The 23081-nt window shown below is 36.0% G+C and overlaps 1 protein-coding gene across 1 annotated transcript; it reads right to left on the reverse strand.

The window, feature by feature from the left end:
* Positions 1-1014: 1014 nt before the first annotated feature.
* Positions 1015-22572, reverse strand: LOC116626459 (olfactory receptor 2M5-like). The gene is made up of 4 exons (XM_032395782.1): positions 22548-22572; positions 20946-21028; positions 17105-18106; positions 1015-1131 (listed from the first exon to the last, which is right to left on the reverse strand). The coding sequence occupies exons 1-4, from the start codon at positions 22570-22572 to the stop codon at positions 1015-1017; spliced, it is 1227 nt and encodes a 408-aa protein (XP_032251673.1).
* Positions 22573-23081: the final 509 nt, after the last annotated feature.

Below are 23081 nucleotides of genomic sequence, written 5' to 3' on the forward strand. Positions count from 1 at the left end.
CATCAATTATATCTCATGAATTTTTCAATAAACTACAATTTATACACTGTAGCTACTGTTACAAACTGTAATCACTAATAGTAACCAAATAAGAACACAGGTACATTTAATGTTCTATCAACTAAAAGCTAATCAATTTGATGAAAATGTATCACATGTATTTATTAAAGCACTTACAAATGCATCACCTTGAGGTCTTGTGCAGATATAACTTCAACAGAAGAGTTATGATCATTTTAGATTTATAAAAGTCAACATTTTCACTCAGTCTTGGGAGACTTCAGGAAAAATGAAGAAGATTCTCCTGAAGATGGGAAGAAAAGGTTTTGATAACCTGAGGACAGAAAAGCATTTTCAGAATTGAGCATTGTCTGTGCTTACCTTTTCTCTCCCACATAGGGAATTTTCCCATTTGCCCATGAGTCTTCCTTGCTCTGATGCCAACTCAAGTATCTCTTAAGTCAGGTAAACTAGAACAGAATTTCTAATCATGGCACCATTATTTAAGAAGAGACCTAATAAAAATGGTTGTTGCTAGTTTCACAGAAATTTTCCTATTCTGCGTGAAGTTTGTTTCTGTCATCAAGGTAATTCAAGGTACTAGTTGATGCTGTACAAAAGTAAGACAGAAGGTAATGATGGAGGAGAATAATAGGGTCCATCTTACAAGAAGTGCTTTATTTTAAAAGGTAGAATATCTATTTTAGCAAAGGTTTGGTTGGACATATAAACTGTAGAAGCAGATGCAGTATTGTAGATCAGTTAAAAACACAGCCTCCAGAAGATCAGTACCAGAGTTTGAAGCTTCATCTAAATCACCATATTTAACTGCCTGATGGCCTTTGTGTAGTTGGATCATCCTTCTGTGTCTGTCTTCCTTCTTCTGTAAAATTGGACTGAAGCCTACCCGCACCACAGGAGTGACATACAGATTAAAAGAATTAGTGAGCATAGAGATTCTAGAACATTGTCGGCCAACAGGTTTAAATGCCTATATTAGGCATACTTTGAAGTTCAATTGACATAAATAGCAGAATCAGTGCCCTCATGTCCCTTAGCAGTCCCAGAGATGTGCATATGTGTAGAGTCAGTCAGAGTGATTCCAGTGCTTCTTGCAGTTTTCACCTGTACCTGTAGGTACAATTAAAAATAATGTTAAGGACAAGAATTTATAGCACATGTATGAGTGTGATGGAGGAAGGGTGGTGAACAATCCATAAGTTTGAGACATATATTTTTCAAAAACGAGTGAGCAGAGAAAAAGCAATTCAGTTTAATTTTAAGTGCTGAAGTGTGTTAGCCACTTTCAAAGTCCTAGCTCAAATGCTCTCTTCTGTGGTTCTGAGACATGGCTTCACTTCTCCTCCTATCTTCTATATTCATCAGTCTCTCATGGTGTATATTGCCTTCTGCCTTATACCATAGTTATTAATGGACAGATATCCTTTTCCTGAACCCTGTAGTTTGGTAATATTTTCAGAAGAGGGGTTCTGTTTTGTTTTTGTTTGTGTTTTTGTTTTCCTCCTTTGTAAATATTTTGAACACTCAAGCCTGCCGAGGCCTGTAACATGAAGACATAGGTTATCAATAATTGTGTGATAATAAACTTTGTTTGCATATTTTCTACTTTATAGCTTTTGAAAAGTTAATAATATAATATCTGATTTTTAGTTTCATGGGGCTTATGAAATAAAATATTTCAGTTACTTAAAGTTGCCTGATGAAAACATGCCTGTACCCTCCTCCAGACCTATTGAATCATATTCTACATGCAGGTCTTATAATTAGACCAGATAGAGGAATATGGATGTAGTACAATGTTTATATTATATAAACAAGGAAATGATACTCATTGAAATTAAGGGACTTGGCCAAATTGATGCAGTGTCATGTGATAATTGATAGTTCACAGAGTAAGTCAAGTAAGACTTGAAATCCTATCAGATATATCTTTCAGCTACATTCAATACTGTATTGTAAATTATTTACAGAACAATAAAAATCTTATTTTTTCCATTTTTTCAGTGTACATCTGAGATTATACATTCCCATAAAATCATGTATTTCTCTGCTAGATTTAAATAATATTACATCAAAAACTAATGATGTACTGTATGGTGACTAACATAACATAATTAAAAATATAACAAAATAAATAAATATTTATGGTAAAGTAAATGAATTGGAGATTTATGTATTGACAAATTTAAAACTTAATACCTCACTCTTTCCATAACTCATTTCACTGATTCACTCAGTTATTCTTTCACTCTACACATGTCTATTGAGTTCAGTATCTGTGCTGGGCAAATTCTAGACTATAAAGTTACAAAGATATGTATATGAACATCACCTCTGGCATCAGTAAGTTGAGGGAAAGAGACCATTATTATAACAAAATGTGATATTGGTTTTAAAGGAAATTGTTCAAACGTTACAAAGAAATAAGGGAAGACTTTGTGCTGGAGATAATATTTTAATTACATCTTAAAAATGTGGAAGAGCTTTCCCATTTGAAAAAGGGCATTCCAGGTGTCAGAAACACTGTGCATAAAGAAGCAGAACAGCAGAGAATAACATGGAAAGTTCTTCAGGGCTATGGCTTAGACTTTCTGGATAAAAGTGAGAGGAAGTGAGATGTAATATTAGAAGTAACTTGCAAATGGGAAGGGGAAAATTGGGCATTTATATGATCATGATGGAGAGGAAATACAGTGGAAAGGTTAATGAATTCAATAATATTTTATTAAGCCAAACTTTGGCCAAATTCTAGAAATTTGCAGATGCTCAGTGCTCAATGCATGTTTCCTGAATGCTGGCTGTTATAAGTGTCAGGAACCTTGATCATGTGTTGTGTTGCTTATAAGCATTCACAGTACTCTCTGTGGGTGTGTCATAATAAAGCACCCTACTTAGTTTGTCAGAGTCATATAAACAATGGTTCATATAGCATTTGGACAAAAAAAATCTAGTTGTTGCCCGGATCTTAGAACTGTTGTATTCTGTGTGGGAGAGCTGTAACATCTTTGCCGTTTTCACCATACAGACTGGTTTGTAAGGATTATAGGGGATACAGGGAAGACAAGAACTCTTTTCATTTATGATGGTGTACATATATATATATTAACCATGAGATCAATGCATTTTGCCTTTACCATAGTTATTTTCCTAACTTAAGCCAAATTATGAACAGGACTGTCACCTTCTCTACTTGAATCCTTTTTCAGATGGTTTCCCTGGCCCACTTCTTGTACTCAACATTCACAGGTTTTTTGATATTTTCAAGAATGTTCCCAGTAATTGATCTGCTGCATATATTGTTCCAATGTTTAATCTCTTTGGGTGATGGGGAGACTAAATTTTTAGCAGAGGAAAAAGCCTTAGGAAAAAGGAAGGATCTCTAATGCTGGAATGCCAAACATCATCAGAGCAATGGGGAAATGTGGGAGTCCTCCTGGCCCATGCCAGGTCAAGCTATATTATAAGTAGCTGCCCACTCCTCCCACCAATAAGAGTGATACCTTATGGTGTCCTTTTTTCTGCACTGTCCCCATATTGCTTTCTTAGTTTTTACCAATCCTCTTTTAGCCACTTAATTTTCCACCTTCTTTTTTTTATCACTTTCATCCATACTATCATCTTTTCTTCTCATCCAAAAATTAACCCTCCACAAAGCTTTACTTTTGCCCTATTATTCTCCTCTCTCTTACTTATAGGCCTAGTGTAGGTTCAGAGTCAAACAAGAAGAGTTACAGTATTTTTTCCTGAGATAGATTTTAGTCAAGCAATTGTTATTTACTTATAAATGCATTTTGCCCCTCAGAAGTGAGTATTATGATAGATGAATATAGGGGACACAGTATATCCGTTGATGGATCTATTTCTACTCAATTCCTTTTTAAAGAGAATGAAGATTTGGGTTTGCCTTTTGCGCTTAGTCAATGTAAATATATAAAAAATCAATATATAAGGAAACAAAGGTATCTTAGGAGTATTCAGTGAAGAAACAGAATCCATTTGTTTGGCACTAAAAACACCTTAGCTGTAACAATTAGATTTACCACTTTGAATGTTCATTGACATTAAAACACATTTAGTACAACTCATCACCTTAACAACGATGATAATAATAATATAATAGTTTCTGATCACTCAACAAATACTAGTGCTTTACATGCATGGATATATAATTGAATTCTCTCAATAATCCATAAGATAAGAATTAATTAATATGAATTGAGGAATCTATTCTATTTACAATTGCACCAAAAGCAAGAAGATACCTAGGAATCAACCTAACCAAAGAGGTGAAAGACCTGTCCTCAGAAACTATAACATACTGATGAAAGAAGTTCAAGATGACACAAAGAAATTGAAAGACAATCCATGCTCATGGATTTAAAAGAAAAATAGTTAAAATAGTTTGCTACCCAAAGCAATCTATGCATTTGATGCATTCCCTATCAAAATACCATCAGCATTTTTTGCAGAGATAGAACAAACAATGCTAACATATGAATGGAACCACTAAAGACCCTAAATAGCCCAAACAACATTGAAAAAGAAAGGCAAAGCTGGAGGCATCAGAATTCCAGACTTCAAGTATTATTACAAAGTTGTAGTGATCAACACAGCATGGTACTGGCACCAAAATATACAAAGAGATCAATAGAACAGAATAGAAAACCCAGAAGGAAACCCACAACTATAGTCAATTAATCTTCAACAAAGTAGGAGTAAATACCCAATGGGAAAAAGATGGTGTTGGGAAAACTGGTCAGCATCATGCAAAAGAATGAAACTGACTGCTTTCTTACACCATACACAAAAATAAATTCAAAATGGATGAAAGACCTAGATGTGAGTCATGAAACCATAAAAATCCTAGAAAAGAACACAGGCAGTAACCTCTTTGACACTGGCCATAGCAACTTCTTACTAGATATGTCTCTTCAGGCAAGGGAAACAAAAGCAAAAATAAACTATTCAGACTACAACAAAATAAGAATGTTTCTGCACAGTGAAGGAAACAATCAATAAAACTAAAAGGCAACCCATGGAATGGAAGAGGATATTAGCAAATGACATATCTGATAAAGGGTTAGTATATAAAATATATAAAGAACTTATAAAACTCAACAACCCAAAACTGAATAATCCAATTTAAAAATGGGCTGATGACATGAATAGACATTTTTCCAAAGAAGACATTCCAAAGATGGCCAACAGGCACATGAAAAGATGCTTAACATCATAGGGGATAATCAGGGAAATATAAATTAAAATTGCAATGCAATATTACATCACACCTATCAGAATCGCTAAAATCAATAACACAAGAAACAACCGGCTTTGGCAAGGACGTGGAGAAAGGGCAAACCTCTTGTACTGTCGGTGAGAATGCAAACTGTTGCAGCCACTATGGAAAACAGTATTGAGGTTCCTCAAAAAGTTAAAAATAGAACTACCATATAATCCAGCAATTGGAGTTCTAGGTAATTACTTAAGAATATAAAAATACTAATTCAAAGAGATACATGCACCCCAATGTTTATATCAGCATTACCTACATTAGCCAGAATTTTGAAACAGCCCAAGTACCCATCGACTGATGAATGGATAAAGATGTAACACACACACACACACACACACACTGGAATATTACTCAACCATAAAAAATAATGAAATCTTGCCCTTTCCAAGGACATAGATGGATCTAGAGAGTACTATGTTAAGTGGAAATGTCAGTCAGAAAAAGGCAAATACCATATGATTTCACTCATATGTGGAATGTAGGAAACAAAACAAATGAAAAAAGGAAAAATAAAAAAGAGAGAGAGGCAAACCAATAAACAGACTCAGCTATAGAGAACAAACTGACGGTTACCAGGGGGGATGGGTTAAATGGTGATGGGGATTAAAGAGTATACTTGCTGTGATGAGAACTGAGTGTTGTATGTAAGTGTTGAATCACTATACTGTACACCTGAAATTAATAGTGTATGTTAACTAACTGGACTTTATTTTTTTAAAGATTTTATTTATTTATCTGACAGAGAGAGAGAGAAAGCACAAGCAGGGGGAGCAGCAGAGGGAGAGGGAGAAGCAGGATCCCCGCTGAGCAGAGAGCCCGACGGGGGGCTCACTCCCAGGACCCTGGGATCATGACCTGAGCTGAAGGCAGACACTTAACCTCCTGAGCCACCTAGGTGCCCATTGGACTTTAAATAAAAACTTAAAAAACAAACGACGAATGAATTAATATGGAACGCTACATCAAAAACTAATGATGTAATGCATGGATATTAACATAACATAATAAAATTTAAAAAATATATGAATAATTGTACCTCTATTTTACCAATAAGAGCAGTGGAGCTGAGAAGGATTGGGTAATTTTCCAATGGCAGAGGAACCATGAGGTAACCCTGGCAATCTGATTCTAGAGCCTGCCCTTGATGTACCAAAGAATGTTTCTCAAAGTTATCTGCTCATGAGAATCAAAGAAGACTCCTATAAAAAATACAGATTTCTGGGGTGCTTGGGTGGCTCGGTTGGTTAAGCATCTACCTTCAACTCTGGTCATGATCTCTTGGTCCTGGTATGGAGCCCAGAGTCAGGGTCCCTGCTCACCTGGGAGTCTGCATCTCCCATTCCCCCTGCCCCTCCCCCCACTCATGCGCTCTCTCTCTCTCTCCCTCTCTCAAATAAATAAATAATGAAAATCTTAAAAAAAAATCCACATAAATACGAATTCCTGAACCACACCATACTGGAATGGGGCCTGGAATATTAACAGGAACTTCATTTGAGTCTTAAAAAGCAGAAGAGTAGAAATTCTTCAGGAAACCAAAATGCTTCAATGGCATGTAACACAGATATGTTCTCAGAAAATATATTTACATCTTCAGTTACCACAGTCCATGCATTGAATTTTTCCTTTGTATCTGTGTTTTCTTCTAGGTGCTTGTCCCTTTCCTTGAGAGGATTAGATAAAAGAAACAGGTAGAATTAAGCACATCTGTGTTGTACCATCTGTCTTGGAATAAACAAACAATATGGCTTGGCAACTTTTAGCCCACCTGGCAATGAAGAGGTGTTTGTTATGGTGTCCAGTAACCCTCATGAGCTATCGCCCCTGATTGTAGCCTCTCTCCCAGGGACCAAGCAGAATAGAGAGGGATTGGACACTCCACACCCTGGGTGGCTGTCTGGCTGTCCAGTTCTTACCTCTTTAGAGATAAGCTTTGCCTGTGTTAAGCTTCAAAGCAGTTCTGATAACCCTGAAACAGAGGTGTCATCCATAAGAACAACTCCATCCCTCCCTCTGATGTCAAAACAGCTCACTAACTGGGGGGAATACTTGTCTGTAACTTCTCCTCACCTTGGATGAGAAAGAGACAGAAAATAAATCAAATAAAATTATGACCTGTCCATGATGGCTTTGGATTTAGCATGGCCTTCCACACGTTTTCTGTCAAAAAAAAAGAACAATTAGAATAGATAGTGTGAATTCTAAGGGACTGCCTGATATGGTGATTCTTATATGACCATACATATACAAATCAACTCTTTAAAAAAATGTTGGATCATATGATGATTATCTACTTTGGTTTCTCTTTTAATATTAATGTATTTTTTATTGGTTATAATTTTTAATTAATTCTATGTTTAATGTTTTCACATCAATGTGCTAAACCAGCCAAATGGACAACTAGGGAAAAAGTACAAGGAAGTTTTACAGATCCCACTGTGTCAATACATATTTTATTGACTAGAGAAAATAAGTCATGAGCTTTTCTTTATTGAATACAAGTTATGCCAGGTAGCGTACTCAGCTATTCACATACTATACTGCATCCAGTTCCAATGATACCTCAGATTTGTGTGCTCTTGCTTCATCCAGTTTACTGATTTCAAAGTTAAAGTGTGGAAACATTAAGTCTTTGCCCAAGACCACTGAGGCAGGTGGTGGGGCTGAACCTTTAACCCTATTCTTTTGGACCCTGGAGCCCAGGACCTTAATTGCCATCATTAATGTAAGATTTTATACCCAGGATACATTTGACCTTCTCTATTATCTAACTTATGAGGACAAATCATCCTAGAGATGAAAAATTAAAATAAAATCTGAACATTAAATAAAAACTCTTACAGGGAACAATAATGAATATGGACATTATTTATTAACCACTCATAGAGTTATGCTTTTATCTACATTCTCAAGATGATTTAACTATTTTACCTGCCTTGTCCATCAGAGTTAATATACACAAATAATACAAAATTATTTTTAATAGCCTACACTTATCATCATTAATGCAAATCAACTGTTACAGTATTAATATGCCTTTTATTTGAAATACATGAAAACTTCAGGCACCAGAGTAAATGTTAAAGTTGGCTACCTTACAATTTCTGTCATTCCTTTTGTGATTGCTGCCTGGACTCCCAGGTTTCTTTGGTGTTGTACTCTGGGTGAGAAGCAGTTGGTTCTCCTTTCCCATGTCTGAACTAAGACGAAGAATTGGTTGAGGGTGTGGGTAGATAGAGGGTCATTTTATCTTCTCAGATCAGACTGGCTCAAATATTGTGAGAAGGGACTATAAGTTAAGGTTCTGATCAGAGACAGGACATATATTACATAATCCAGATCCTTTGCTAATTGAAGACCTCAAGAGGAAATGTCCTAGAAACATCCTGTCCCCAGACTTTAATTAGCATGAATTTGTATCATCAGGTCTGAATCTTTAGAATTATTCTCTGAAGAAAAATAGCCACCATTCACAAGATGGCCAGTCAGGCCACCACAACTCTATCCAACATTTTTACTTAGCTCTGCCTCTCCTCTACATCATCACTGGACTCATCATTGTAGCAAAGGATAGAGAGAGGCTGGGACAGGGTCTTTTCTGAAAGCTGAATTTACAATGCATTTAACAACAACAGAAAAGGACATAAAAATACAATAAAATAACTAAATCTGACATACGTATACAGAACACTCTACCCAAAAAAAACAACATACACCTTCTTCTCAATTGCCCAGGGGATATTTTGCAGAACTGATTTTATCATCAGAGTCTGGTCAGAGTCTAAATTCTGGGAGCTTTATTTTATTATTATTTTTTTATCATTAATAACAATGTCATTTATTTATTTATTTATTTATTTATTTATTTATTTATTTTATTATGTTATGTTAGTCACCATACAGTACATCATTAGTTTTTGATGTAGTGTTCCATGATTCATTGTTTGAGTATAACACCCAGTGCTCCATGCAGTTCGTGTCCTCCTTTATACACATCACCGGGCTAATGCATGCTCCCATCCCGCTCCCCTCTAAAACCCTCAGTTTGTTTCCTGGAGTCCATAGTCTCTCATGGTTCGTCTCCCCACCCGACTCCCCCCCCCTTCATTTTTCCCTTCCTTCTCCTAATGTCCTCCATGCTATTCCTTATGTTCCACAAATAAGCGAAACCATATGATAATTGACTTTCTCTGCTTCTTGACTTATATCACTTAACATAATCTCCTCCAGTCCCATCCAAGTTGATGTAAAAGACGGGTATTCATCCTTTCTGATGGCTGAGTAATATTCCATTGTATATATGGACCACATCTTCTGGAAACTTTAAAACTCAGTGAGGCTTAACTCTGGGAGCTTTAAAGGTCAGTGTGCTTAACTCCAAGAGAGCCAGAGAGCAATAGGAAAGAGTTCACACCCCTTAAGAGCCAGCATACTAAATGACTCAGTTGAGACAGAGCACAAAAACAACAGTTTGAAAAGTGCTTGGGGTAGACATGAAGATTTATTGACTGTCTTAGAACATGTGCCAGAAGAACAGAGATCTGCAATAAATTTATCCAGAAACAAAAGTGTTGGTGGGTATCATTTCTCTTCCACTCCTTCAGCCTAGATAAGAGAACACCTGAGGGCGTCAGCACTAACACTCTCCATCTACCTTGCTAATGCCATGTGCCACATCCCTCTATTCCCCATCCAATCTGAACAAGACAGGAATTCTCTCAAAGCAGCTCCTTCTCCACCACACCCTGCAGATAGCCCCAACCAGATCTGCACCACTCCACAGTGACTCCTGCCCTGGGGAGGGGGGAATAAATAAACACAGTCATCAGCAGTTCCAGCAGTGTGACCCCTTAGCTAGCTGTGTGGGTAGCATGCCTTGTCCTTCACTTTGCCTGCAGGTGTGGCAGAGAGGTCAACTGCAGAGAGTTAGGCTAAATGTCTGTCCCATCCTCCAAGAAGCCTGCAGCAGCCTCAGGAAGACATCTCTATAGCAGAAGAACCAAACCCTGCCCAGTGCACCCACAGCAGGCAAAGTGGATCTTTGTAGTTGGCTGAGCTGTAGGCAATCATTGCTCAGTCACAACAGGACTGAGTGCACACAGCCCACACAGAGGACACCCCTGGAGCACCTGGTTTTGGTGACTGGGGGGATCGTACTATAGGGCATCACAGGACCTCTTCTGCACAAGGTCACTGATTTTAAGACCTGAGAGTAGCTGACCTACCTAATACATAGAAACAAACACAAAGAGTTATATAAAATGAGGAGAAAGATGAGTATGTCCTAAATGAAAGAATGAGACCAAATCACAGTAAAAAAGCTAAATAAAATGGAGATAAGCACTATGTGTGCTAAAGAATTCAAAGTAATTGTCATGCATCCATTTCTGTATCAGTTAGGAAGGATGTTGGTTTTGAGGTTGGGGTTGAGAAGAATAATTACTGTAACTTTCAGTGTGTTGATGAGACCTCAGATGTGAGGCTTTCTGTTCAGGCATCTGTGATTTCATATTGTTAGAGCATTCACTGTATTCCTGGGGGTTGCATCTTTCTATGTTAGCTGTGGCTGAAACCAAGAAAGAATGCACATGCAGATTTCTACAGAAATTATGACTCCATGAAAGATTTTGAGGAGAGGAAAAGAGCTGGTATCTTTCAGAATGCAAAGTGATTTTGCAATGTTAAGAATTACTTTAGGTTGAGTTTCATGGAGAATTGCCACTGACCTGTGTTCCTGAACTATGAAACATGAATAATTGGTTATGGAATAGTTTTTCTTGATAAATAGCTAACTAACAAATAATAAAAAATAAGGTCATTAAGATACTTACTGAAGAAGAATAAGTTGATAAACTCAGTAAGAACTTCAACAAAGAGATAGAAAATACAAAAAAAAAAAGAGTCAGAGCTGAAAAATTCAATAACAGAAATTAAAAAAATGCACTGGAAGGAATAAAAAAACAGGTTAGAGGATGCTGCTGAACAAATAAGCAAACTTGAAGACAAGGTAATGGAAAGCAAATAAGGTGGACATCAAAAAGAAGAAAAAAGGAATAATAAAAAATCGGAATAAGTTAAGGGAAGTCAGTGTAATGACATTCACATTATAGGGATCTCAGAAGGAGAGGTGAGAGGAGACAAAAACCTTATTTGAAATAAAAGCTGGTTGAGTAATACATCTTACCATTTGCAACAACATGGATAGAACTAGAGGGTATTATGTTAAGCAAAATAAGTCAATCAGAGAAAGACAAATATCATATGATTCCACTTATATATGCGATTTAAGAAACAAAACAGAAGATCATAAGAAAAGGGAGGTAAAAATAAAATAAGACAAAATCAGAGACAGAGACAAACCATAAGAGACTCTTAACTCTAGGAAACAAACTGAGATTTGCTGGAGGGGAGGTGGGTGGGGGTATGGGGTAACTGGGTAATGAGCATTAAGGAGGGCACATGATGTAATGAGCACTGGGTGTTATATGCAACTGGTGAATCACTGAACTCTACCTCTGAAATTAATAATACACTATATATTAATTAATTGAATTTAAATAAAATAAAATTTAAAAAAATTGAATAATAGCTGAAAATTTCCCTAATATAGGGAATAAGAGAGAACCCAGGCCCAGAAAGAACAGAGAGTCCCTAAGATGAATCCAAAAAAGGTCTACACCAAAACACATAATATTTAAAATGTTAAAAATAATAATAAAGAGAGAATCTTAAAAGTAACAAGAGGAAAGAAAACAGTTACATACAATGGAAGCATATAAGGATATCAGCTGAAACTTACTTCAAAAGAACCTTTATAGCCCAGAAGGGATTGGCATAATACATTCAGAGTGATGAAAGAAAAACCCTACAGCCAAGAATACTCTACCTGGCAAGGTTATCATTCAGAATAGAAACAGAGATAAATAGTTTCCCAGACAAACAAAAATTAATGGAGCTTATCACCACTAAGCCAGTATTATAAGAAATGTTAAATTGATTTTTTTTTTAGTAGGAAGAAAAGACCTTAAGTAGAAGTAAGGATATTATGAAAAGGAAATATCACAGGGAAAGCATAGTGCAACGGTAGGAGATTAACATTTATAAAGTCAGTAGAGAGGTTAAAATGCAAATGCGGTAAAATCAATTAAATATAGAAAAATTCGTCAAGACATATAGAAAATAAAATGAGGTAAACTATGACATCATATGTACAAAATGTGGAGTTGTCAGTAAAAATTTTGTGCTTTTAGAATGTCTTTGAACTTCAGCAACCAACTTAATATAGACTTCTATACACATAAGATGTTATATATGAACCCAAAGGCAACCACAAAACAAAAAAATACAAAACAAAACAAAACAAAAAACAAAACAAAACACCCTATAATAGATACAGAAAGATTAAAGAGAAAGGAATCCAAGCATAATACTAAAGAAAGCCATGAAACCACAAGGAAGAGAGCAAGGATGAAAATATGATGTTCAGAAGTAGGGCAGGGTGTGGGAAACAACAGAGAGTAAAACAGCCAGGTACTAGCAGTGGTAACATAACCTCCCTTTATCTGGAGGGGATGGAGTCGTACATACAGAACCAAGAGATCTGCCCAAAGGGGTTATGACTTTGGTGAAGGAATGCAGTCACTCCTCAAACCCAGTCTGGTTGAAGTAGGGCCATAAATACTCTTCCCTCTTCCCTCTGATCTTCAGGTGCCTCTCACAGATCAAATATAACAGGAAGCCAGAATACAAGGGAATTGGGGTGAGGCAGCCTGGGTAGTGGTCCACACAGTTCAGAAGAGTGTAGGGTCAAACACAGACTAACCAACACAGAACCCATGTCAGTGACCCACAGCATCTAGGTGCTGCTTCTCCTGAGGCCAGTGCAAGAGATCTGTCAATGAGTTGTGAAGCAGAAATAATATGTCTTCCTTTTGGGTCCAGAGAATTAAGACTGCTATTCTTCCAGTTTTGCATGCCAAACTCTCAGAGCTGCCCTTGACTCCTCCATATCCTTCTCACAACCAATTCTTCAACAAATCATGCTGGCTTACCTTTGAGGTATGTCCAGAATTGGACCACATCTCCTTACCAGATATTGCTTCAGCTCAGTTCAAACTTCCACCATTTCTCACTTGGAATATTGCGATATTTTTTTCTAATTGGCCATAGATTATTTGCCCATGATTCTCTCTGACTGTGTCTTCTATCACTCCTTCAACCACACCAGCCTCATCAGCATCACTTGAACATGCTGTGCCCACTTCTATCCCCAAAGTCTTTCTGTTAACTGTTCTTTTGTTTGAACAAAATTTCTCTGAATGTACTATTCCTCCTTTACTCATTAAGGTCTCTACTCAAATGCCCCCTAAGCAGATATACCTTCCCTGACCATACTACATAAAAATACATTTATTTCTATCTTTTCTCCCTGCTTCATTTTTCTTCATATCACTTATCAACATGTTACATATTGAGTATTTATTATTTCTTATGTTCCCCAAGTAGAATGTAAGCTCCATGAAAGCACTGATTTTCTTTTTTTCACTGCTTTAGTTCCAGTGCCTAAAACAGTGCCTGCCATATAGTAGGTTCTCAAAAAAAAAATTTCTTGAACAAATGAACAAACATGGTCTCTAGTGTCATATCCACTTGAATATGCATGAAGAAACTCTGATGCTTTTTCATACCTCAACAAAAAATCATTGAATTGTCACCACAAAAACATTGTCTTCTGCCATGATTTTCTCTACTCAAACTTAGGGGTTAGTGAGGCCTGCTCTAAAACTATTGGAAAAAGCAAGACCTTGACCAATTGCTCATGTGCTATAGGGATTTTAGTTTTTAAGATATTTCATATGTAAATTTGTATGTCTTTGACTTTTTATGTGCAAGTTGTAGAATTGGTGATTACAATCTAAATGCTCTAATTTGTCAAAAAGTCTCAGCTAATTTCTTGTGGTGAGATGACTTCCGTAGTTACTTTTATATCCTGCTGTCTCAAGTCAGAGAACCATCTGAAAAGTGTTTCTCTTCAAATATCTCCGGTCCCCTGTCTGCTCCATTTTAATGTCCATTTCCATTTGTAGCATCTCAGAGTCTCTGGACACCTGAAATCGTGGTTATCTTGTCTCTTCCATAAAAACTTCATTTTCCTACATCCTATTCCCATAGAGTTCTAGTTTCCATCTTAAAATAGTTTATTCAGTCACAAAATTTTATTTTCATAATGTATTTATTAATGTGGTTGACTTTTTAAAAAGATTTTATGTATTTATGTATTTATTTCTTTATTAGAGAGAAAGAGAGAGAGAGAGCACAAGCACCAGTGGGGAAGGGGCAGAGAGAGAGGGAGAAACAGACTCCACACTGAGCAGGGAGCCAGACATGGGGCTTGATCCCAGGACCCTCCGATCATGGCCTGAGCTGAAGGCAGCCACTTAAATGACTGAACCATCCAGATGCCCCAATATGGTTGATTTTTTTTTTAATATCCTGGGTGTTGTACTCAACTGATGAATCATTGAACATTATATCAAAAACTAATGATGTACTATAACTTGGCTAGTTGAATATAAATAAATAAATAAATAAATAAATATTTTATTTATATATAGAAGACATTTAGGTTGTTCAACAAAATATATGCATGTTGGAGAGCTGTTAAATTAGAGGGAGGAACTTTAAAATCATGAATATGAGAATGGAAATAAATGAAAGAACCATGATTTATTTAGGAGTGTATCATAATTCTTCTGAATGATCATGTACTTAATTATTTTCTTTAATTATTTCCCCTAAAGGATTAAGTCATAGTATGCAATGGTGCTCCCCCAACAAATGTGGGTCACAAACACGTAGTCTAAAATCCAAGATGAGTGCTTTCCCAGTCCATCTGGAAATCTATTTGCTGTCAATTTCACAGGGTTAAAATGTTCATTTCCATGAGTTACATATGAAAATAGAACTCTTTATTAAAACTGTCAAACATAAATAACATGCTTTATGAGCACATATTATTCAACAGAAACTCCTCAAGTAGACTATCTTCCTTCATTGAGTATTTCTCCCTTCTTTCCTAGTGTCATCTTCTAAACACAATCTTATCTGAGGACTCCCTTTGGAGTACCAGCGTGTTATGACAACACCATCTGGGTAGTAACAGCCCATGATAGTATCCATTAAATGACACACTCCTCTTATTTGAGATGGCTTAGAGATAATTTTTATTCTTCAGTTAAGTGATATTTTGATTCCGTTTCAAGGATTCCCTCAGCCATTCCTCTAGGAATTCTGAAAGGACCACGTTTAATATTGTTGACACAGTTGAAATTTGACATAAAGGTTTTAAGTTTTCCGGAACTCAGCTTTGTATCTCTGTAATACAATGTCATTGATGGCTTCTGAGATATTTAAGGGAGAAGTTGTTAGAATGTTAGTGCTCCTTCTGAGTGTTTCCTTTTCACTGGAAAACTGTTTTTATGTTATTTCAGTCATTTTTTAAAGATTTTATTTATTTGACAGAGAGAGAGAGAGAGCACAAGCAGGGGGAGCAGCAGGCTCCCCGCTGAGCAGGGAGCCTGATGTGGGGCTCAATCTCAGGACCCTGGGATCATGACCTGAGCCATGGTAGAAGCTTATCTATGTGAGCCACCCAGGCACCCCTATTTCAGTCATTTTTTTAAAGGAAACATGTAATACGTTCCTAGTGTTCTAGTTATATAGTATATTTTCAATTTTTTGAAATATATCAACATTTTGGAAACACCTATAATGTCTCCTGCTTTAAATTTTATTGTGTTATAAATATTTTCAATCATTCATATTTTTATATCACAAATCTGAGTCTTTTTTTCTTTATTTTTACTTTCTCTTTACTCTGTGTGCTCAAAATTTTTAAATTATGAACTATTCCAAACATCAAGTTATTTTCTACTATCTTAAAAATAACATTAATTTTTGCTAGCCACCTTAACATATTCTATTACATACATTATAAAGAGATCAGGAAACTTTAAGACTGGGAATTTATTTTGCAAGGCAGGTCTAGAATATTAGGTCAATAATTACATCGGGGGCTTACAATCCTTGGTAAACATGACAATCACTAAATGGCCTGATGGTCAGATTCTTGAGCCGAATTTAACAGATTCTAATTCTGCTAATCTGAGATGGTCACAAAAGTGGTATATTTTGTGAAGTCAACAAATGATTCTAATGCAAGTGATCAGAAAACCACTCTTTGGAAACACTGCCATAGAGTGAAGACTATTTTTACAGGAGTAAGAGGAATTAATAGTCCTGTTAGATAGAGAGAACAAAACAACACTGGTAAATTTATCTGATCCCTGATGATTTATCATCATGCCCATTGATTAATTTTATCAGGGAATTATCCTGAGGTATCTATGTGCTTGGTACTTTTTTTTTTTCATTCTAGGGATGTAGACACTGACCTTTTTTCATGGAATCAACATGAAACTTTTGGAAATACTAAAGAGCACATTACCATCAAGTATGAATCATGAAGAGAATTGATGTACACAGTTCCTTGTCCTTCATCAGCACATCATCTAGGACAATCAAAAAGAAATTCTAAGATGGACAAAGGAAAGGATAAACATTTTTTTTTCCCTGCAGATAAACTCAGTAAAGTGAGTTGACTTTTCCAGGATCTTGAAGGGATTATTATTATTATTATTATTATTATTATTATTTTTAACTGACAAAATGCCCCTTTGCTGGTGCATCTTTGTTTTGCCTATGGGTGATAATGGGATTTCTGCCATTTACCTGGAGGACTGACACCTCCCCCATTAACTTTTTCAGTGCACTTAGAACTTCCTTGTTCCTAAGACTATAGGCAAGAGGGTTTAGGAGTGGAGTGAGGACAGTTCCAAACAGAAAGAGACCCTCATTCAACTTTGGAGTCTTGGCAGAACCGAGTCTCATGTAGATGCACATACCTGGACCAAAATAGAGACCCACCACACAGAGATGAGAGGAGCAGGTGGCCAGAGCCTTGTTCCTGCCTTCTGGGGAGTTCATTCGGAGTACAGCAAGGAAGATGAGAACATAGGAAGACAAGATAAGAGATAAGGGCAGCAGCAGAACAACGATGCTTGTTATCACCACTGCCTTCTCATAGGCTGTGATATCCTCACAGACGATCCTAAGCACAGCCATGACTTCACAGAAGAAGAGGGGAATCTCTCTGGGGCTGCAGATATTAAAATGCAAGGTAAAAGCAGTGTGGCCCAGGGAAGTAAGTGCCCCTCCAGCCCAAGACATGGCAATCATCTGTAAGCAAACCTTAGGATTGATGATGACTGGGTATCGGAGAGGATCACATATAGCCACATAACGATCAAAGCACATTAGAGTTATAAGGATGCATTCTGCAATGGCCACAGTCAGGGAGAAGAAAATTTGAGTCCCACAAGCCATGAATGATATGCTCCGCCATCCAGAGAAGAAGTTGGCTGCCATCATGGGGACAATGCTAGAGGTCAAAGTCAAGTCCATTAAGGAGAGCTGACTGAGAAGGAAGTACATGGGGGTGTGGAGATGGGAATACAACCAAATGAGGAGGATCAGAAGAGTGTTGCCAGTGAAGGCAGCCACGTAGATCAGGAGAATGATGGAGACCATGGCTGTGATGTGTTTAAATTCAGGGAAGAAGCCCAGGAGAATGAAATCTGTGGTTTCTGTCTCATTCCCACTCCTCATGGCTCTCTGTAATGATAACAGAAAGATAAGAGATTTATTAAAAATGTCATAGAAATGAAGCAGTTTCTTATTAAAGTTTAAGAACAATGGCAAATATAAAAATACTCATCCATAATCACTTGAATCAGTTCTTACTATTTCTTCTATATTCCTTATCCATGATTTAATGTACTTTTAGAAACCAGAGTATACATATTAAAATGCATTCCATTACTTTATGTATTAGAGGTATTTTCATATATTAAAAGAAACTGGATAATTGTAGGTTTTTTTTTTACAATTTTAAAATATGATGAAGAGTTAGTAAGTCACAGTTTCCAATTTCACATTGTCCGATTTTTTCACTGTTTTAGAAAATTATGCTATTTCCATTCTCATCTTTCTAGTGATTTCCTTAGTAATATTTTTGAGGAAAAATTTACACTTATTTCCAGGGCAGATATTATAGACTTTATTTGGCTATGAAAAAAATTGCTAATTTAATTTATAGAAAGATTTATTTTTGTAATTTTAAAACACTTCTACTTTACTCAAGACTTTTGGCTCTGGACATTATAATTTAAGGGAAAAATTGATCATTATGGTTATAGTTTGTGTTATATGCATTTATGATAATTTAAGGTTTTAATCTAATTAGCCTTATTTTCTATCCAGGGAAAACACTTACTGTATTTACATGGTCTATAGTAAATTCAGATTATCAATGAGGGAGAAAGTTTCCTTTCTACGTGATCTTGTAGGGTTCTTACTGTTGTAGAATTCATACTATTCTTAACTACTAGCTACAGCTATTTTGCCATTGATGGGTACAGGGAAAATCTTTAGGGCTCATTTCCCTCAAGATTTAATTTTTTTCCTTTTTAGACTACCTTAGCTATATTTAATCTTCTTCCCTGATACCTATAAAATGCTTTAAATATCTGCACAACTCTTGATGAGTTTATTACAAGAGGGAACACACTCCTTTGTAGGAGACTCATATGACCTTGTTAAAAACCTGACGATGACAGTACAAGAAAGGGAAATTTTATTCATGAAAATAGTTTCCAAAATTATAAAGAAAAGAGCAAATTGACCCTAATGGTGTATTAAAAAAATATAATTACTTGAATTTAATGAAAGGCAAGACTAGCATCAGAATATTCCTAAAGTTTATTCACCATTTAGAACAGATTAAAGAAAAAATATATATGCCATTTGCATTAATTACAAAAGCTTGATAAAATTTATTATTAAATCATGTTTTAAAAACCATCCTAACAAAATGGTAGTAAAATAAAATACTCCAATATCTTATTCTATTATGTTCTTGAAAAACTGTGACATTCATTTGTTCATGAAATTCTTGAAAATATCATTTCTAAATTGTTAGGCTACTCCCCTCTTCTGAAACCTGTGTTTATGTGTATGTGTTACAACATTAACAGTGAGATATAAGTTTCCTTTGTTATTTACAGAAAGGACTAAAAAAACCTGTTGCCTATGTCCACCCTTCTCCTTAGAAACAGTGTGTACTAGGTCATAGATTACTTTTCTAACACTTGTATAGATTGATTTCAACTCATTGCTTCCATGCAGATACTTGATTTTGATTTGTTCACCAAAAAGAGTATCCACTTTTAAAGAAATTGTGATAACAAAAATATCAAGTTTGTTCTCCCTTTACTCATACTAAGAGCCTCAAACTTCTTGTGAAGAACGAGAAGGCCTCTGTGGGTTGGCATGCCAGAAATAGGCATCTGTCTTTATATATCCAGCTTTTATTACAGCATTCTATGTTGATCATCTTCAAACCAAGAGATCACATACTGACGTGATCACATACTATAATGTCCAGAGCCAAAAGGCTTGAGTGAAAAGCCTCCTGCCATTGGGTGTTTGATTGACTTGATGAGTTAGCCTGCCTTAGATATGAATGATATGCTCCGCCATCCAGAGAAGAAGCTGGCTGCCTATAGGCATGAGTTAGCCTGTCTTAGATGTGGAGTTTAAGATAATAATAATAATAATAATAATAATAATAATAATAAACGATAATAATAACAATAATAATGGCAAAATTAGCCAGCGTGCATCTCTCTTCCCTGCCTTAAAGGAAGTCTTGGTGCAGTCAGTGGGTTTTATGCCTGAACTAGAGTTATCAGATGGTGAGAAACAGATTTCAGAATGTCCAGATCTTTGAAAATTCTCTAACTTTTCAGAAAAGCAAAGCAGGGCCCTGTGATTTAAGTGCTATCTTACATAACGTCCGATTTCTAGATCAAGTGCTGTTTCCTGAGACTTTTGGGTATCCCCAGGCTTGGGTAGGTTCTATTATAAACTTTCCTTCCAAATTCTATTCATCACAGCCTGGATTGAAACCTAAATTTCATCTTTTTTTGTGTGACTATATGTTTTCATATATATCTTGCCCCTTAAACCACAAGATTTATGATGGAAAGGACTGTCTTTGCTAAGTTCTACCTTTTCTTTTTAGATCTAGCATGTTGCTTTCGGTGAAAATATGAGTTAAATACATAATCAGCTCAGGGCTGGAATCTAGGCATTTGAACACTGGATTTTGTACCTGGACCAAACTAGATGCTTTTAGCACAAACAATTATTTTTCTACTGAAAGGTATTACTTTATTTTGACCTATGATCTTTTATGGGCTTCAAAGCACTTTCCAACATTTTATTTTGTAGGAATATATGGGGGGAGAGTCAGCATTATTATGTTTACTTGATAAATGATATACAGAAAGAACCAGGTCACAGTCAAATAACACTTTCTTATTCCTTGGTAAATTATCTATTTACCAAGATTGAGCCTTACAGATACTATTGACAAATAACCATATAGTTAGCATAAATGGATTTTCACAATCTAGGAAAACTGGGTTACTTCCTTTATTAAGATGCTTACCTTGTAATTTGTGTTCAGTCTTTGAAATTTCTTAGAAAGTATAAAATATTCAAAATTCCTGCTGCCAATTAATTCTGAATATACTGTTAAAGAAGAAAACATAAACTATCTCAGTAGGAAAAACCAGGTAACTGAGTAGGTCTTGATAAGCTGTCTCTTCTCAGCCTGCCCAGTTGTGAGCAGGGCCGAGATCTCCCTAATTCCCCAATGCCATGGGGGTTAGTATGGAATGCCTGGTCAGATCAAAGACTGCAGTTCATGGCAGCCCCACCAGTTTCCCATTAAGGGCGAAGGCACCCAAGTATAGCGTCCTGGAGGAATCCTCTCCCCAGGATATAATTAGAGTTTTTCAAAACTATCTACTAGTACATGCTTTGATTTTTTTTTTTTTTTTTGGTCAGCACCACTATCATTTTCCCAGAGGTCCAATTTAGAATTTTCTTTGCTTTTTAGTCATTAATCCCATACAACCACGAAGCAAGTTATTGATTTTTCCTTTCTAAGATCTCTTATTTTGTCCTTCCCAGAAATCACACTTTATACCTGTATCCCCTGTCCAGAATTATCCCCTTTACTTTATCTTTTTAGCTAAATTTTCCCTTTTCTTCAAGGTCAGATGTCTCACCTCCACAGTAAAGTCTTCCTTTATGTCTATAGTGTATATCTACATAACTTTCCTAGTTAATTATGACATCTCTCTTTTGGTTTATTATCTTCATTATACTGTTACCGATCTTTTAACACTCTCTAACAGTTAACAAGAAGATTTTAAACTATGAAAAGCCTAGGGTTTTGTCTTAGTGTTCCTTTTGTTTCCTTTTCCTGGTAGATTATCTTATTCTTAGTAGGCACTGACTTAACACTACTAATTAAATTAAATTTCATGAAGATCAACAAATGGTATACTATATACTGGGAATTTGAAATGGAAAAAATAAATTCACTAAAGCTTTTTAAAATGGGGGAAACTGATTTATGAAGAAAGAGATTATGGTATGGGAGATAAATACTGCAATAAAAGTAGGTAGATATAACTATAACAACAAACAAACAAAGGGTTTTGCTTGTCTAGATGAAAGATTGGTGGGAGATCAAAGAATGGTTTCATGGGACTAGTAACATCTGAGTTGGGTCTTAAGGGACAAGTAGCGATGAATGAAAATAAGGAATGATGGAAATTGTAGCATAAATAGCTGTATATGATGTCAATGCAAATGGACTGGCATGGCTTTTATGGGGAAAATTAGTCATCCATATTTCTTCTGGATACAGAAGCTGTGCGGATGGATGACGAATGGTGTTGGAACATAGACAGAGGAAGGTCAAAATGTACAAGAAGTATAGGGGAGGGGAGTGTGATACAGGCAGTAATCCACTGCACCCCCAATCCCTACCCAGGAAAGAAGCTGCTATAATTAATATAGACAGTGTGAAATAAAGTAATGGTATTAGAATAAGCAACATGTTTAACTGGCCACATTATTGAAGCCAGACTCAGCAAGGGCCTTGAAGAATTAAAGGAAATGTGAGGATATTTTGTATTTGGAGATAATTTATTTCTTTTTCACACCCTCATTCTCTCTTCCTTCACCCTACAGTCACCTTTGCTGTTGCTAATATTGGCCATATTTGAGTTCTAATCAAGTACTTTTGGCCATCAGATCCTACCAGGCTCCTTTTTATTAAGTTTTCCTCTCACATATGGATCCAGATAGATCCCTGATTCAAAAGAATATCAAACTGCTTCATCAAACTAGATACTTTTAAAATGTTAGTAGTATTTTAAAATAAACTTAGTTTTTGAACAGTTCCAGATTTATAAAGGAGTTGACATTTTGAACAGTTCCAGATTTATAGAGGAGTTGACAAATAGTACAAAATTCTCATAAGTCCTTCATTCAGTTTTCTCTATTGCTAACAACATACATTATTATGGAGCCAACACTGGTTCTTCTGTAAAACTAAGGAACCAATATCTATACATTAATAACTAAATTCTATACTTTATTCATATTTCACTCATTTTGCCTAATGTCCTTCTCCTCTTTCAGATTGCTTTTCAAGAGATCACATTATATTTAGCCAGCATGTCTCCTTAGACCCCTCTGGGCTGTGAGAATCATTCAGTCTTTGTTT

This window comes from Phoca vitulina, unplaced genomic scaffold (genome assembly GCF_004348235.1).
Source record: "Phoca vitulina isolate PV1807 unplaced genomic scaffold, GSC_HSeal_1.0 scaffold87, whole genome shotgun sequence".
Taxonomy (NCBI): domain Eukaryota; kingdom Metazoa; phylum Chordata; class Mammalia; order Carnivora; family Phocidae; genus Phoca; species Phoca vitulina.